General features: G+C 42.5%; 1 protein-coding gene and 1 pseudogene across 9 annotated transcripts in view; one reads left to right on the forward strand and one right to left on the reverse strand.

Annotated features, from left to right (window-relative positions):
• The window catches only part of ATG4A (autophagy related 4A cysteine peptidase), a 55,914-nt gene that overhangs the window by 11,036 nt on the left and 27,675 nt on the right, over positions 1-17,203 (reverse strand). For 5 of the 8 annotated variants that reach the window (XM_081043617.1, XM_081043621.1, XM_081043618.1 and 2 more), the window contains exons 2-7: positions 10,556-10,666; positions 8,171-8,242; positions 5,931-6,029; positions 3,429-3,530; positions 3,180-3,252; positions 447-526 (exon numbers count right to left, since the gene is read on the reverse strand). In XM_081043617.1, coding sequence (XP_080899743.1) covers positions 447-526; positions 3,180-3,252; positions 3,429-3,530; positions 5,931-6,029; positions 8,171-8,242; positions 10,556-10,666 — 537 coding nt within the window. Of the gene's footprint in view, positions 1-446; positions 527-3,179; positions 3,253-3,428; positions 3,531-5,930; positions 6,030-8,170; positions 8,243-10,555; positions 10,667-12,252; positions 12,474-17,203 lie in introns of all 8 variants that reach the window. The other 3 variants (XM_081043622.1, XM_081043619.1, XM_081043620.1) reach the window with 3 other exon arrangements.
• Positions 15,726-16,901, forward strand: LOC308494441 (small ribosomal subunit protein uS9-like; annotated as a pseudogene). Its single transcript has 2 exons — positions 15,726-15,741; positions 16,464-16,901. The product of its transcript is annotated as a small ribosomal subunit protein uS9-like (transcript).

Raw genomic sequence — 17,203 nt, forward strand, 5'->3', positions numbered from 1 at the left:
TTTCTTTACTAGTCTGCATAGGCCTTTGGGACAGGGGCTTATCTTTTGCTTTCTCTAACCTCATGATAGGGAGCACAGAGCTGAACAAGGGGGTGGCCTCCATAGGGGACCTGTTGGAGTTTAACTGACTATGCACACTTTGGGTATCCTGCAGCAAAAGGTCTGGTACCCCACTGAGGTCTGGTACCCCACTGAGCAAAGATCCTCTCATTATTTTCACTCTTTCAGAGCGCTGAAAGGGAGGAGGAAAAAGGGTGCAGGGGATGATTAACCAGAGTCCTGTGCTCCCCTAAGCTCCCCGCCCTTGTGGGTAGTTAATATGTGTGGGGGTCTGAATCTCTGTCACTCTCTCTGGCTCTATCTGTCTGTCTCTCACCCCAATTTCTGAATGGTGAGGAAGGATCCATCACCCACCACCCAGGAAGGGAAACAGACTGGGGACTCACTGATATCTTCAATGACCACTGTGTTATCCATTGAAACATAAACAGCCAAGGAATTCCATTCATCAAATAAAGCAAGTTTTCTGGAAAGCAACATACAATGAAGTCACAACTGGGGAAAATGGAAATACCAGCAGGAAGCAGTGCAATCCATGCCCAGCGTTCCTGAAGTCACCAAAGACTGAGCCTCAGAGAAGCTGGGGTTCAGGTCAGTGCTTTGACCAAGCTCTGGAACATTCTGTGTCCAGGGACTTTGAGAATGCCACAGAGTCACAGTTTCCGAACCTTGAAAAGGAGACCCTGCTTTACAAAATGGAAAAGTCTACCTAACAATATGATGTTACTCCTCTTGGGTGAGAGATAGAAGTCTACCAATGCCTCTGCTCCCAAGAGACTTTATTTTCTTGTTTTAAATAGAAGACATTCTAACTTACTATGCTTTTCAATAAAAGGAAACTGTCATTAAAATATATCTGTTTGGGAACATAGAAAATAAGCCCCAGAAAAATCTAGAGAGAGGTGACCTCTCACCTTCCTCTCCATGTGCTGTGGCAAAGCTGGTTAAGAATACTTGGGCTACAGATGGCCTTGGGTGCGGGGCCTTACTGGTCAACAGCTGAAGAGAGCATGCTGAGTTGCATGACTCCAGAGGAGATTAGAAAGAAAACCCCTGTAAGAGCTTATCTGAGATCTGAGCAAAGTACCATAATTATTTCTCCTTTATCTTCTTCTCTTGCCAGTTTGAAAGAAAACACATTTAACCCGGCCACTCTGGGATTCTTGGGTAAAGTCCAGTCTAATTGGACAAAAGAAAAAACATTGTCTCCCAAATCAAAGTAGCTCCTAAGAAGACGTTAATTACTATTACACTTTTATTTTACTCATTCCAATGTATTATCTTTCCCAAAATAATAACAATGACATAAGAATGCTAATATACTGCTGTTAATGAGAATAACAATCATGAATTGAAACCCACTTAAATTCTTTTGAAAATGTATGTTTCCCTTTATTTGTTGTTGGGAACCTCAAAATTTAGAAGAAAGAAGCAAATTCTAAGGGATATCACTTAAAAAAAACAACCATTTCAAGCTGGGTTTGGGGCTCAGCACAGCCATTCTTATCTTCCATACTTTCGGCCCTGGGTTCCAGCAGTAGTTCCCAAAATACTGCCGAGTCCTCACTCACCAGAGCCAACAGTGCCCCAAAAGGCATCACAGACTAAGTTGAAAAAGTGGTATCAGACAGCCTACACTGTGAGCCAGGAGTAAAGCCAAGATACAGGTTTCATGCGACGGACACTTGTCTCGTTAGGGAGACCACCTCAGGGAAGATGTAGATGCCTGAGCACTGCACTGCACACCTGAAGCTGAAGCTGAACAATAATGAATGTCAACTACAATTTTATATATATACGTATATATACATATATATATATATATATACATATATCTGTATATATACATACAGATATACGTATATACTTACAGGAAGCAGAGTAGCGCATTAGGAATAGAGACAGTGGAAATGTAATGGCTCTGTGTGATGTCAGAGGGGTAGTGGATGGCGGGGGGGTTGACACAGTGTGAGGGATATAAATGTAAAACATCTAACTATTACTTTGTTTTGTACGCCTAAAAAAAAAAAAGATACAGGTTTCCCCTGAGTCCCCAGGAAATCCAGTAGTCTCCCCTCACAAGAGCATTTTCCAAGTGTTCTGGTTCATTGAAGATTGGTTAATCATTGCAGCAGATGTGTACGGAGCAGGTCCCACTATCATGCTCCAGACAGCCCAGAAGTGAAGCACGCCACACCAAAGGAGGCCCGGTGATTTCAGTCTTCTGATGCCTAACTAAACCCAGCCCCAGATCTGGCTGCCATTTTCATTTATTCATCAAATATTTATTGAGCACTTATGTGTGCCAGGCAGTTTTATGTGCTAGAGTTACAGCAGTGAACAACACAAATGCAAGCGCTTCCCTCACGGAGTCTTTATGGGGTGACATGTTGTCAGGAAGGGCAGTGACAACAGGTGAGGTGGCCCGCAGGTGTAAGTGCCGGTACCACTCACCTCATTCCCTTGCCAAACAATGGGCCTCCTGGACTCTCCACCTTGCCTCTTAATGTGGGAGGTGAATTCTGGTATTTAACAGAACAAGGACGAAAATACCATGCTGGGGTGCCTGGAGTCTGCTAAGAGATGACAGACTGATTCCAAGACTCCCTTGGAATTTGTCTCCTCCAATAAATCATGAGTTCCTTGAGGCAAGGACCGTGTCTAGTTCATTTCTGTACACCCAGCACTTAGCACGGTAATGGCACCCAGTAAATGTTAAATGAATAACTAAATGAATTCATGGTCTTTTTCTTGTACTATACAGGGTGGGAGTCCATGTCTTGCATAGGATGGCTCAGCCTCCCCTGGTTAGTATGAATACTTTGGCTGCAAAGCGGCCCTCGTGCTAATGGCTCCCCAGCACATGAGCACCAGTCTGAGTGGGGGATACTGAATGAGTCCCGAGGTGCCTCCACATATACTGGTACCAAGAAATGGAACCTTGCTATACCAATACTGATGTCCCCACTTACACATCTCAAAGAACTGTCTGAGCAAAATGGTACAGGTGTTTGGTGGCTTAGTGGGATGGCAAGCAATTAGGTTGATGGGACATTGAGTTGGTGGCGGAGGGAGGCATGAGAGACAGAATAAAGCAGGTGCCACACTCTTTTACTTACTTTAACACCTGTGCAACTGTATTTGGTCCAAACCATTCACCAATTGATTTCCCTTCTCCTACACCCATTTGTGCTGTTTTTATGTGGAAAAAAAATAAACATGTTAGCAAAAGGTCTTCCAGCACACCACAAACTCTTACTTTTTGCATCAATAATTAAGCAGTGGACAACTTAGCGGAGCCATATACAAGACAGGGGACAAGCGGAGCAGGTACAAGTGTTGTCTGTAACGCACTGATGTGACCTTACCCATTTGATGGATAGAGTAGCAACAGTCTTTTCTATCTAAGAAGCACTGCAGGATCCGCTGGTATTCTTTGGGTTGTTCTTTTTGTTTCTCCCAGTTCCAGTCTTTTGGGGGAAAAAAATGAGTTAGGTCATTTTTATAGTTGCTTGTCACTTCTCTGAACTCTTATTATAACCACAAGGTTAGAAGAACAACAAGGAAGCTGTATATGGAAGGTGGGAACGATCAGCTTAAAACCTCCCTAAGTATCTTTAATTTTGATGACAAAGACATCTGGAAACTGATTACTTTCAAAGACTCAGTGGGTGGAAAGTAAAAGTAAAACAAGAAGTGGACCAAAGAATTGAATTAGCCCCAGGGCTGAAGCTGGATAAATATTACACGAAAACAGTCTCACAAGGGCCTTTCTGGTCAGCTACTCAGTGACCGGGAGGTCACCACCCAACCCAGCAATAAATCCAAATACCACCCAGACGCCAGTGTCTCATCTCCACACAGACAGCAACGGCTTTGTTCTTATAATTTAGTAGCATGGCCAAAAGGGTCTCATGGGGGGAAGTGCTATTCTGACACACAACAGTTCACAGGGAAACAGAAACAATTCACAACCGAGGAACCTTTAAAAAAAAGGCATGCCGCCATTTTTACACAACTTTTAAAAAGTCCACACTGAGCTTTGGAAAAACAAAGCTTTTTTGGAAAAACAAAGCTTTGCTGTCAGGTGTTCAAGGTTTCCTTATGGTCAAACCCAAAATTTGGTACATCTTTAGGAATCCCATCTGTGCCTCTCAAATCCTGTACAGACTACTTGTACTGCTTATGAAGGACAACTGCAAAAACTTGCCACAATCACTGCTATGGACAGGATGCACTGCTACCATTCCCTCAGCTCTAGGAACTATGTCTCATGGGGCAGAATTCTGAGGCTTGGTTTGCTTCTAAGACAAATTTCTCTCCTGAGGTTTTAGAGAGAGTTTGAATTCACAACCGAAATACACTTGAAGTCAAAGGCCATTATCTCTAGCATCTTCCACTCTCTTCACTTCCAGTGTTTCTGAAACCAAAGTTTTAAACTTTGTATTCAGTACAGTCTTCAGAAGGTGAACTGCATGCAACTGTTTTTCGTCATCTACCCACCTGTCTAAGTCTGGGTAAATCCTGACTAGCTGGCTGCTAAGTACCACTACATATTTTCTGATGACAGTGATAAGTAAACGATCCACCTCAATTGTAAAATAACCAAATAGGAAACACTCCAAAACACTTCTTCACAACATTACATCTTCTAATTCATCTTCGCTACAAGATCTATTTCCAAATTCTTCCTGCTACTTGCTTTTATATTAAAACAATTGAGACTGCTGACTGTGGGTTTTTTTCTAGTTTGCTTTCCACAAAATTCACTGCAGAAGAATCATCTTGAAGTGTTTTATAAATAAGAAAAAGTTAAATAAGAATGGATGTGCTCCAAGAAGTATGGGTACCGTAGAGAAATCACCGAACAAGGGGTCAAAAGACCTGCATTCCATTCCCAAATCTATGCTTTCGTGCTGTTTGACCCTAGGCAAGTCACCTTCCTTCCTAAGCCTCAGTTTCCTCACGTGTTAAACAGAAATTATGATACTACCCAGGGGAAGTAGGCACAAGACATCCTGAACCCTGAAAGAAGACATGAAGCCCTCAAACCTCCTCAGGCCCTTCCCCAATCGTCTCTGATCACGGCAACAGAGAGAGCGTGAGGCTGCACAGTGAGGAAAGGGTGACATTTCCATCTCTCCGAATCTGAAGGAGCAACAGTCAGTGAGTTCAGCAGACCAATCTCATCCAAGGTGTCCTTTCACTCCCTCATCCCCAAGTGGAACCGGACTTTCACCTGATTTCCTAAGCTGGCACCCAGCCAAGGTCAGCCTGCAGATACCCATAGGGAAGCACACACATGCCTTAAGAAACAAGACTTATGAGTTCCAACAGTGATTACTGGAGCATTCTTAACAAAGCGGCCTCTTGAAGAAGCTAATTTAAGGATTTCATAATCATCAAATGGACATCCTCAGTGAACCCAGACCAAAATAGCACCAGCTCCCTCATTAGGCACTTCCTTTAGGTCATTTACATCCTTCGTCGGGCAGATATTTTCAATGAGGTCAAGAAACAGACCTACCACCACACCCTTCTTCCTGCTCTCTTTGTTATCTGGCCTGTTTAAGGACTCACTCAAACAATAGCAAAGATGGAAACTAAATGACACACCTGCCTCCATGTTCAGTTCTGTCCCAGGAATACAACTCTCTGGCTTGGTGAATCACAAGGAAATGTTGGCTGTTTCTTTCTCATGGGAGGCTCTGTCGACTTGTCAGCCACACCACTTGAGCTCGCAGGGAGCATTTTAGGACCTGCAGCTCTGTTACCGAGGGTTCCTCAAGGTCAGTACCAATGGGAAACCACCAGCAGTAAGTGCGACTGCAGAGGTCTCTGAGGCAGTTTAGAGAACAAATTTAACTCACTCCTTCCCAAGTGTCTGCAGATAAGGGCTTGAGCCAGCATCATCTGTCCACAGCGCAGCATACATCCCCAGCCGGTATCTGATGAAGGGCCCGTTCCCCCTGGTGGCAAAATGGAAGGGAGGGAATGTGAGTTCCTCAAATTCCCCTTTCCCGAAACATCAGCATATCTGGGAATAATACAAGATAGACAGACACACATACTCTGAAAAGAAAGGCAAGAGATAGAGCCAAATATCAAACAGGGTTTGTTATAGGGTGGACTTTGCAAAGATAAGGCTGAGTTAACCAAAATGGGTTCTGTGGCCAAAAACAAAACAAGCAAATGAACAAAGCCTGCCCCTTATGTTTTCTGCTTGGAGACTTCTAGGTCTGCGTGCAGTTTTGGTAGATGACTGCCATGTATGCCTACCAACACTTAGTCCATGCCACAGTGTCATCTGCCTGATCAAAGCTGGCTTTGCACAGCTCAGTTCTCAAGGAAGCCAGTCTTACCTTAGTTAAGGAATAAATGGTACCAAAGAGAATCATCAAAATGGTCAAAGAAATCTGGAAGGATCTTGACCGTTCTACATGTACATTATAAAGATCTAAACAGCAGAAGGGCAATGTAAAATAGAGGAAAGAGTCTTAGATCAGGCATCAGAAGACCAGTGTCTGTTACCTAATCTAAGTGTCACCTGCAGACTGGGGAAAATAGCACATACCATGCCTGCTATCACCACGTAGTGTAAGAATTCAACGAGAGAGTATCTGTGAAAGTGCTGTACAACCCACTCAGGATGAGGCAAATATTTGGTGCTATGAGTAAGGTCACAATTGCAAATACTATTAATAAATTAGAAATGGACTACATCTTTAAAAGGCACAAAACCAGTTAATAAATGAAATAAGACAGCAGGTTCCATTTTAAGAACACTTGAGGTAATGAAAATCCCACATATGGGGCCAGGGTGAGCTCAATATCCTTTTTCAAGGCACCAGTGAAATCAGATAACTTGGATGGCAGAGGAGACATTCTGCATTCATTGCTTTCCTTTCCCAACATGGAAGTGGCAAAGTATGCTATAAGTATGACCTCACAAGACTAACTTTAAAGGGGGTCATCATCCTCATAGGACAAGTGGGCCAAGGTGGCTGCCCCTTTCCTTTTGTTGTGGGGACTGAAGGAGAGTTGCTACAGCAACAAGGGGAGGGTTGAGCCAACTTGTCAGCTGGAAGGGGAGCCCTTTGGCTCTTGCTCATGGTGGGATTATAGGTTAAATTAGTATGGAAAAGATGCAGTGAAGCCCACATAAAGAAGAGATTGCCTATTGCCAAAACATTGTCAGAGTTGAACGGCCAATGTTTTCAAGCTTTGCAAAGACCTCTTCATCCAGAGAAAGTTAACAGTTTAGAATCACTGGGTACTAGAGACTGTGTTTTTTTGTTTGTTTGTTGTGTTGTTTTACTGCTCAGGTACTTCCTGTGCAGAGCAAAAAAAAATGTCTGTGTGCACTTCACGTTTGGCACTTATCAGAAAGATTGATCTGACTCTAATTACTAGATCCAGTCCTGCCCCAAAATTGGTCAGACAGATTTCCTGTTAAGAGAATAGCCTCCACTATTTCAGTTGGGTAATCTTTCCCGAAAGGGCCATGATACTAGGAATACGTCACCCTACTTGCAAACATTATACAAATTTTTTCTAGAGGGACTCTGTTCACTTAGCTTATTGAATTGTCCTTTTTTTTCTAGACAGCAGCTGGTACTCCATCAGCAGAGAATTAGTTCCAAGGAAATCTATCATAATTCATCTCCCAGTGGCAAGGCGTTTTCATTTCATAGTGGAAAAACAATCAAAAGAATTGTTTTCTTTCCCTCTTTCAAGGTACAACTGTCGTCAATAATCAAGTAGCTCCACAAAGCAGTAGACAGTGATTTAACAAATACTGCCCAACTTAAAAGTTTATTTGACTTTTCCCTTGCTCTCAGAAGTAAAATAAGCAATACCAGTCAGTGCCTGAACACTTGGAGCTGGGCTCAAAAGTATACTGGTGTTACACATTAATACCATGGAACCATACAGGATGGTATACCTTGGCAATGAAACTTTTGCATAAAGTGTAAGACTTAACTACTCCCCTAAATCAAATTCTTTGCCATAGTGATCTGTCAATTCTGATGTTTCTGTGAAGTAGCTGATAACTTCAGGCAAGCTATCTACAAGCAAGAAAGCACAATACAACAAATGATATACCTACCAATTGGTGAAAATTTCCTTCTGTATGTAAACCACAGACGAGCACTTATATCAGACAACAGCTTAGATTTTTCTGTAATTAAATGTGAAATTCAAATTAAATCACCATATCCCATCTAAAGATATCTGTCTTTGATTTCTGAGCCAGAAGCAAATTCATTGCCAAATAACCAGTCAATGCCATTGTTATGGGGCTAGGAAAATTCATAGGAAACCCATCTCATTTGAGCCAAATAATTTCAGCATTACCCCCTACCTATGTTTTGACCAGAGCTACTGGCTGGTCCAATGACGCTGGGTGCTTCTGGTCTCCGATTCACTGAGCTCCATGGCCCTCACAGGCACTAACACTGGGGTCATGGCCAGAAGACATAGAATAGGAAAAGCAAGGATCCTGGATAACCCACTAACAAGGCAATCGGCCCCCGCCTAACTGATGACAGTTGATTGGATCTGTCATCAGTCTGTTATCTAAAACTGTCTGTTATCTAACTCTGTGTGTGTGTGTGTGCGCGCGCGCGCGCGCGCGCGCACGCGTGCACGCATCCAGATGTTTACCTAAAAAGGAAATGTCTCCGTTAAGCAAATTAAGTGTGTAAGACATGTATGAATACCATCTAGTGCAACTGGCATTTGTATTCTAAATGGATATATAACATCACAGATGTTTTCGTGTCTTTTTTTGAAAGCATGCTTTCTTATATTTTATGGCAAATTTACTTCAATGGCCACAAACATGGCTTCCATGTTCCCATCTGGACTTAGATGTGGTTCTGTCTTTCTTAGTCTTCTCTCACCCACCTGTCAACAACACATCCAAGTTTATATTCTGTATAGAACTTGTAGCCATTGCACTTTAAAAGAAAAAAAGGAAATTCAATTTTTGCTAATAGTTTCTATTTTCTCTCCTGCTTTTCCTTTGAACAAATCAGAAAGTTGAACTATCTGGATTTCCCATCCCCTTCATGTCCACAGTGTCTAGCACATTTGGGGAAGCAGAGGTATAATGGGTAAGAGTAAGATTTCTGGAGTCATACTCTGCCCGGGTTTGAACTCTGACTCTGCTACTTACCAACTGTGTAGCTGTGTCACTGAAGCCCAATGAGCCTCAGTTTCCTCATCCCGAAAATGGGGAGAATAATAGTATCTACTTCATAGAGCTGTGAGTATTCAATAAGATAATGCATGGGAAGTGCATGGATGGTACAGTATGCAGTAAGCCTGCGATAGATAATTGTTACCTGCTCTTGTATATGCCTCCTCTCAAATGTTCAGACCACTTACTCCTTCCTCTGATATTCTCTGCACCTCCCAGCTTGTCTATATGCTAGAAAGGCTGGGGAAGTTGTATGGAAATTTTAACAGTTTCACTTTGAAAGGCATTTCCCAACTTAACATTTGAAGATGGGCATGTTTGGCAACCTGGAGATTCCTATTGTCCTGGAATACAGAACTAGAAGAGATCATTTCCAGTCCTCTCATTTTATGTGCTGGTGAAGGGAGTGAAAATTCAGAAGGACAAAGTGACTGATCTAAGATAGTAGAGTCTGAATACAAACATTCGCCTAATTGCTAGCCATGGGCGCTCTCCTATCAGAACGATGAGGCCAGACTCCGGACGAGCTACAAAATGCCCAACTCCGTCTCCCGCCTTTTGATCAGCTTCTTTCTGTCCTTCCTTCATGCTAGGGCCTCTCCTCAGGCAGATATCAAATCAGAGCTGCCTCTCTCCAAACTCAGGCTTTACCTAGCAGTCTTTGGTTTAAAGGTCTTTCCATGTAAGGGCAAGGAAGAAAAATTCAAGCCTCCTTTCCACCTAGCTGCAGTGGCCAAAAGTTCTACACAAAATCAGAATAAACTGAGACAGTACTACAGTCAGCGAAACATGTAAAACTACAAGATTTCTCAGTGTCTGATATTGTTTCTGACAGCCATGGGCTGTTGAGAAGTTCCCTGGGTAGCAGCATTTTTAATCTGGACAGAAAAGGACTTGAGGGGAATGAAAAGTATGTAGCCCAGTCATCAGAGACTAAATTCTGGTTAAAGATACTGGAAGTGGGACCTTGGTTTTTGGAACCCAAGGCTTGTAAAATTCGGGTTTTCCTCTAGGGAAAAGAATACAAATATATGACTTTTTTCACATCGTACAAACACTTGTGACCATGTGAACGGGCTGCAAGGGCCTCTCAGGCCCTTGGAGGGGGCCTGCGCAAGGGAAGGGCCTGACGCTTAAACTCTTTTGGCTGCAAGGTAAATCCACCTAGGAGTAGAATCAACAGTAACCAAGGTAATGTTCTACCAACCCAAGGAGGAAAAAAGTAAAAGACCTTAACCTTAGGCACCCACCTCGTTTGGGTCCTCGCAGACAAATGCTACCAAACCTTACCTGTTTTAAGGAGATGCTGTTTCCCCAAGATCCATACCAGCTCATCGGTATCTGGAAATTCTTCTAGGTAGTCAGCGAAAATAGTAATCTGGTTTTCGTACTTGGATAAAACTGAAAGAAAAGGAAAGAAACAAGCAAAATTTAACACAGGGGGCTTTCTTCTGTGGTTTACTGATTATTTACCTTTGTCCTAAAGGTAAAAGCCATGGGCTACAATCTAATGGAAGCAGATCTTCTTCTCTGAGGAACAAAGACATTTACAAGGCCACAAAATCCTTCAGTAGAGGGATGTTCTCTTGACCACCTCATATATATATATATATATATATATATATATATATATATATAATTTTATTGGGGGACAGTATGTTTCTCTAGGGCCCATCAGCTCCAAGTCGTTGTCCTTCAATCTAGTTGTGGAGGGCGCAGCTCAGCTCCAAGCCCAGTTGCCGTCTTTCAACCTTTATTTGCAGGGCTAGCAGCCCATTCCATGGAGGGAACTGAACTGGCAACCTTGTTGCTGAGAGCTCGCAGCTCTAACCAACTGAGCCATCTGGCCGCCCCTCTGGAAGCTCAGCGGCAGCTCATTGTCTTCAATCTAAGTGTGGAGGGCGCAGCTCACTTTGACCACCTCTTTTAACCTTCCCTTTATCATGGTCCCATTTGGCATCACCTCTAAATAATTATTTGGCTACACTTATCTCAAAACCTTTTCTTTCATGGGGTGTTCTTTGTAAATAGCCACTTATCTAGCTTCTCCCAGGATGAGTGTATCAAGGTGATATAATCACACCTGAATACCTACTAACTCCTGCCCATGTCACAGGGAATACTGTGAGGTTTCTAGGGCTTGGAGGGGGCTTTGATAAGCCTAAAAAATTATACAACTGTGAAAATGTAATATTTTAGCTGGAAGACCAGATGTTTTCATGGTACTTTTACTTGCCATTTTATTCACATATGACTTCTGCAAAGCAGGTTCTTGTGGCTGATGATAAATATGATTTGTTCTTGGGATTCATAAATAACTATGGTTATCCCTTAAGATTAAGTAGCCAGATAAAAAATAATCAAACCCCATAAGTATACAGGCCACACTCTCAGAAGTATGACCATGTAATGTAGGACAAGTTAAAATTCACTTTTGTACTAACTGTGGAGAAAGGGTCTGCTGAAAGAGTCAAGACTGACTTGTGAAGGGGTTTGATCTCAAAAGTTCTCTTTAAGCAATTTTCTGAGGGAAATAATATTGTGGGTAGTAAATAAGTTTCCAAGCCAGCCCACAAGAAAACCTATTTTAACCTGTAACCCCAAAAATCAAATTGATAGAATATTTTCTAGTTTATGGTGTTATTTCTAAGAGAAACATAATTCAAGTTCAAAACTAAGCCACCCAACACATACCTTCTCCTCTCAGTTCCTGGAGTCCCCCATCCCCTATAGGGAGGGCAGCCCAGAGAGAGTAGGTGCCCTTCTATGTAGCTGCAAGTAGGTGCAGGGACTCCCCCAAAGAAGCCCCTAAAAGTCCCATGGGAATTGTTTCCTGCAAAAGTGGCACTGTGGGATATGTTTAACTCACTTGAAAACAAATTGTTTTCTTTTGACTTTGTTTTCTAAGACAGGAGCATGCTGTTATATAAATAAATGTTCTTAAATATAAATGAGTCATATCTGGTCATGAAAGCAGGCTCACTTACTCAAAATACTTAGTTGGAGGTTAAAGTTATACTTTGCATAATTTGTACAAGTTGAAGTTATAATTTGTTTGAAGGTGTAATTTTGAAACACAGCTACCCAGGACAGAGATACTGCCTTTCTTGAAACATATTACAGAAGACCAGTCTTTCAGGGATTTAAGTAGCCTTTCTCCTCAAGATGTTTTCATCATTAAGATAATAGTCTCAGCAGTATTTCAAACCTAAAAAAAAAAAGAGATGAGACAGCCATTTCGTTCCCCAGTGAAAACTCATCACTGCCGAATCTGCCAGGGAGCCTGTGCTGTCTTAGTCTTTCTGTCACTGGCCTCAGCCCCTGGCCCATGTTCAGGAAATACCAGGCTAAAAATGATCACCCAGGTCAGGCCATCCCCAGGAGGTGGTGGACTGGGGTGGCCTAAATCACATTGTGTACCTTTGCACCCTACTCTCTACCCCTCACAGGCAGGATAAATCAGGTTAAAAGGGATATGTAGTGTAGCCTAGAGAGACAAAGAAAGTCAGGAGATCAGTAGTTTAAGAGGAGTGTGGGAAAGAGGCGGTCTCTCTGGCATCCCCCTGGTCAGGGTGAGGAAGGGTGGCACTGGATGAAATGTACAGCATGTATGCATATAAGCCTTGGGTCTTTTTTTAGAACTGGCTGAATAAAACCGTTTCTCTATCGCCAAGCCTTTCTTAGTGAGTCACTGCCCAGCTATCTGGTCAAATTAGTACCGCCCCTTAAAGACTGAGAACTGCACTGCTTCCTGTGGGACAGCTCTGACCAAAATGGTAGCCAATGAATTTTCCTCTTGCTCTTCAGCCCCGCTCAGGCGAGCAAGGTCATTACAGTCTTTATTCTTCCTGAGTCTCCTCTTGGAAGATAGACTCTAGAGCCAGCCCGAGTGGAAGCTACATCGTGAAACAAATGAAAGCCAGACAAGAAGATGAGATTAACAGAAGCAAAGGGCAGTAACATGGGGAGAGTATATACAAGGATGTCTAGGGAGGAAAGAGAAAAAAGTCTTCCACAAGGAGAACTCAGAGAAATGAAGAAGCAAACTGGGACGTGCTTGAGGGGCAGAAGTGAAACCGCACTTCCAACAGAATCACTTCTGACTACAGTAGTGCCCCCTTATCCGGGGTCTCGCTTTCCACGGTGTCAGTTGCCTGTAGCCAACTGTGGCTGGAAAATATTAAGTGGAAAATTCCAAAAATAAACTATTCATAAGTTTTAAATTATACGCTGTTCTGCATGCCATGATGAAATCTCGTGCCATCCTGTCCCGTCACTCCTGGGACGTGCATCATCCCTTTGTCCAGTGTCTCCACGCAGTATATGCTACCTGTCTGTCCGTTAGTCATTTAGCAGACATCTAGGTTATCAGACTATCAGGGTATCGCAGTGCTTGTGGTTCAGTAACCCTTATTGTATTTCATAATGTCTCATTCACTTCATTTCATCCCATCACATAGGCACTGGATCATTTTGTACCACCACAAGAAGAAAGGTGAGTACAGTACAATTAGATATTAGGTTGATACAAAAGTAATTGCAATTTTTACAATTATTTTTAACCTTCTAAACCGTAATCACTTTTGCACCAACCTAATAGTTTGAGAGAGACCATGTTCCAATATCTTTTATTATAGTATATTGCTATAATTGTTCTAGTTTATTATTAGTTATTGTTGTTAATCTCTACTGTGCCTAATTTACAAATTAAATTTTATCATCGGTATGTATGTACAGGAAAAAACATGTATGTATAGGATTCGGTACTATCTGTGGTGTCAGGCATCCGCTGATGGTGGGGGTGGGGTCTCAGAACATATCCCCCACAGATAAGGGGGGACTACTGTAACAGCAACCCTTTTTAAATTATTTTTGATAAACTACTTCGTCTTGCCTTAAAATTAACAAACAAGACAGCAGTCCCATGTAAGTTCCCTGCCCTTTCATCCTGTTTAAAGAGATAGGGCCTATACAGTCAGAGCTATAAGTACTGCAGCTTGGCAGACCAAGAATTAGACTCTACAAGGTCTGATAGATAACATGCTTCACCCTGTTCCATTTTACTTCAGTAATAATTACTGCACCAAAGTCGCTGGGTTAGTTCAACGATTAGTTAATAACTGAACAAAGGTTTCCTGAAACTGAAACCAAAAGTCCTCCCAGTCTCGGCCAAGGGGCTCTGCATACATGTTGAGGCATGCCTTCTACACTCAGCCAGGCAGTTGCTAACTCTGCCTTAGTCTTCCCTTTCAGGATTGGCCAGAGAGCTTAGGGCCTTCTCAGGTCTTTCCTAAGCTTGCCCTAAGCAGCATGTGCTTTTCTGGATTCCTAGGAAAATGCGAACTTTTCAAGGCCCCAATGCACATGTTATTCCCCAGCTTTTCCTTTTAAGCTTTTTAGTCATCTATTGCCTCAGGCAGCTGTGAAGTTAATTGATTGCCTCTAATGGTTTCCAAATGGAGCCCCTGGAGAAAGGCCTTCTGCAGTTCCAAGTCAGGGCAAATAAATAGTCTTGTAAGTGGGATCTTCCGGGGAAACACTCCACAGATCAAATAATGACAATTCTCTAGAAATGAGGCTTTATAGGAGCTCCAACCCCATTCTGTGTCCTCCAGGGGCTGCCAGGCTGCTGGCTTTCCCTGTGACTGCAGGCTGTGGATTCCTAAGGCTACTGCAGGGCTGGAGAGCAAGGGAAGGGCGGAGGGCAAGTGAAAACACCACAAAGCTCAATATTCTTACCAAAATGCAGCTGTTTTTCTTGAATAAATACTCCCCAGATTTTTGCAAGCCTTTGGTTAATTTCCAGAGTTGTGAAAACGTTGACTCTGACCATTTTGCCAGTTTTTTCATTGCTTATTTTAATATAAGACCAGGTCTTATATAATATGATATACCAGGTATAATATAATATACCAGGTATAATATAATATAATATAATATAATATAATATAATATAATATAATATAATATAAAATACCAGGTATAATATAATATAATACCAGGTATAACATAATATAATACCAGGTCTTATATTAATTTTTGCTCCAAAAGACACATTAGAGCTGATGGTCTGGCTAGGTCTTATTTTCGTGGAAACACAGTATGCATTCCAATGACTAACTATATTTCTAAGGGTTATTCTGTAAAATTGCAAGTAAATAAAAAAAATTGCTTTGGAAAACAAATTTTCTGATAGGGCTTATCAAAGACATATGTACATCAAGGCTCTGAGCTTCTGTAGGGTTTGTGCCCAGAAACAACACAAACTCAAGTGAAATCAAAAGGTCACAGACTTTCAGAGCCAGGGGAGGCCTGACATCCCATAGTATATCTTCCTTGTAGGTCACCTGATCCTAAAAGGGTCCTAGGATACCACTGGTTCCAAAACAGCCTCCTCAGCAATACATACATATTTAACACATTGTCAGGTCACAGCTTCAAAAAACATAAGAAAACGTCCATGGAAGAAAGGTATGGTAAGGGCTGAAGATTCATTAATATATTCGTTCCATAAACTTTTACAGAGTACCTGCCATGTGCTAAGCACGGAGGATAAAACATCACTGAGAGGTAAGCCTCCATCGTCCGAAAGTGTTTAATCTAATGGAGAGGATAGGTCTGGAAACAACTAACAATAAGTAGAAGCAGAAAAGGGTTAAAGCACTTGCTGAGTTGTGAAACTAATAATCTTTCCTGAGCTGTCTTGCAGATCAAGGATGTCCCCTGAAAGGCTCACCACAAGGCAATAATGCCCTGTTCCTATTGGAACCAGAGAAGCATGCCTAAAAGAAACACTGACTCTGCTTAATTATACTACTAAATTCTCCTGTCCAGGCAGAGCTTATCCACCATTTTCTATTCATGCGATGTATGATAAAGCATGACACCTTATCGAGCCTATGCTAGAACGACCCCTTTTTGATGAACATGCATAACTAGTTCTAATAACAGTGATTCTCCTTGTGTATTCAGGGAGACACTGCTTTGAGAATTCTCCCCAGTGTGCTCCTTACTTGCTGGAAGTAATAAACTTTCCTTGCTCATATTCTGTCTTGATTGAGATTCACTGAGTTACGCTCACCAAGAGATGAACCCCTTGCTTTCAGTAACACAAGTACTATTTTTAAAAAGTGGGCCCTGCGCTTTCCTTTGCCGGTGTCGGCGCCGCGCGGTTAGGTTCTCGCGTCCACACCCGCAGCCACGCCGTCCAAGGGGCCTCTACAGTCCGTGCAAGGTCTTCGGACGAAAGAAGACGGCCACAGCCGTGGCGCACTGCAAACGGGGCAACGGCCTCATCAAGGTTAAGGGGCGGCCTCTGGAGATGATCGAGCCGCGCACGCTGCAATACAAGCTACTGGAACCCGTTCTGCTTCTGGGCAAGGAGCGATTTGTGGACATCCGAGTTCGTGTGAAAGGTGGTGGTCATGTGGCCCAGATTTATGCAATCCGCCAGTCCATCTCCAAAGCCCTGGTGGCCTACTACCAGAAATATGTGGATGAGGCTTCTAAGAAGGAGATCAAAGACATCCTTATCCAGTATGACCGGACCCTGCTGATAGCTGATCCTCGTCGCTGAGAATCTAAAAAGTTTGGAGGTCCTGGCGCCCGTGCTCGCTACCAGAAATCCTACCGATAAGCCCATTAGGGTCCACCTTTGTAATAAACAGGGGTCGTGGGATTTAAAAAGTAAAAATAAACATAAAAATAAAAATAAAAATAAAAAGTGATGTAGAAGGCAACAAATGATTAAGTCCAACTGGGGGTGAATGGGCCTTCCACAACCTCAAAAACGTGGCATTAGAGCTGACCCGTAATGGAAATAAGATATAAGTGGGAAAGAGGAAGGGAGGAAATTCCTGATTGAGGGAACACTAAAAGGATTTGGCAAGCAACTGAGTGTGAGGTGGGGCTGGAGAGAGTGAGAGAGGGTCAAAAATA

Source organism: Rhinolophus hipposideros, assembly GCF_964194185.1.
Source record: "Rhinolophus hipposideros genome assembly, chromosome: X".
In the NCBI taxonomy this organism is placed as follows: domain Eukaryota; kingdom Metazoa; phylum Chordata; class Mammalia; order Chiroptera; family Rhinolophidae; genus Rhinolophus; species Rhinolophus hipposideros.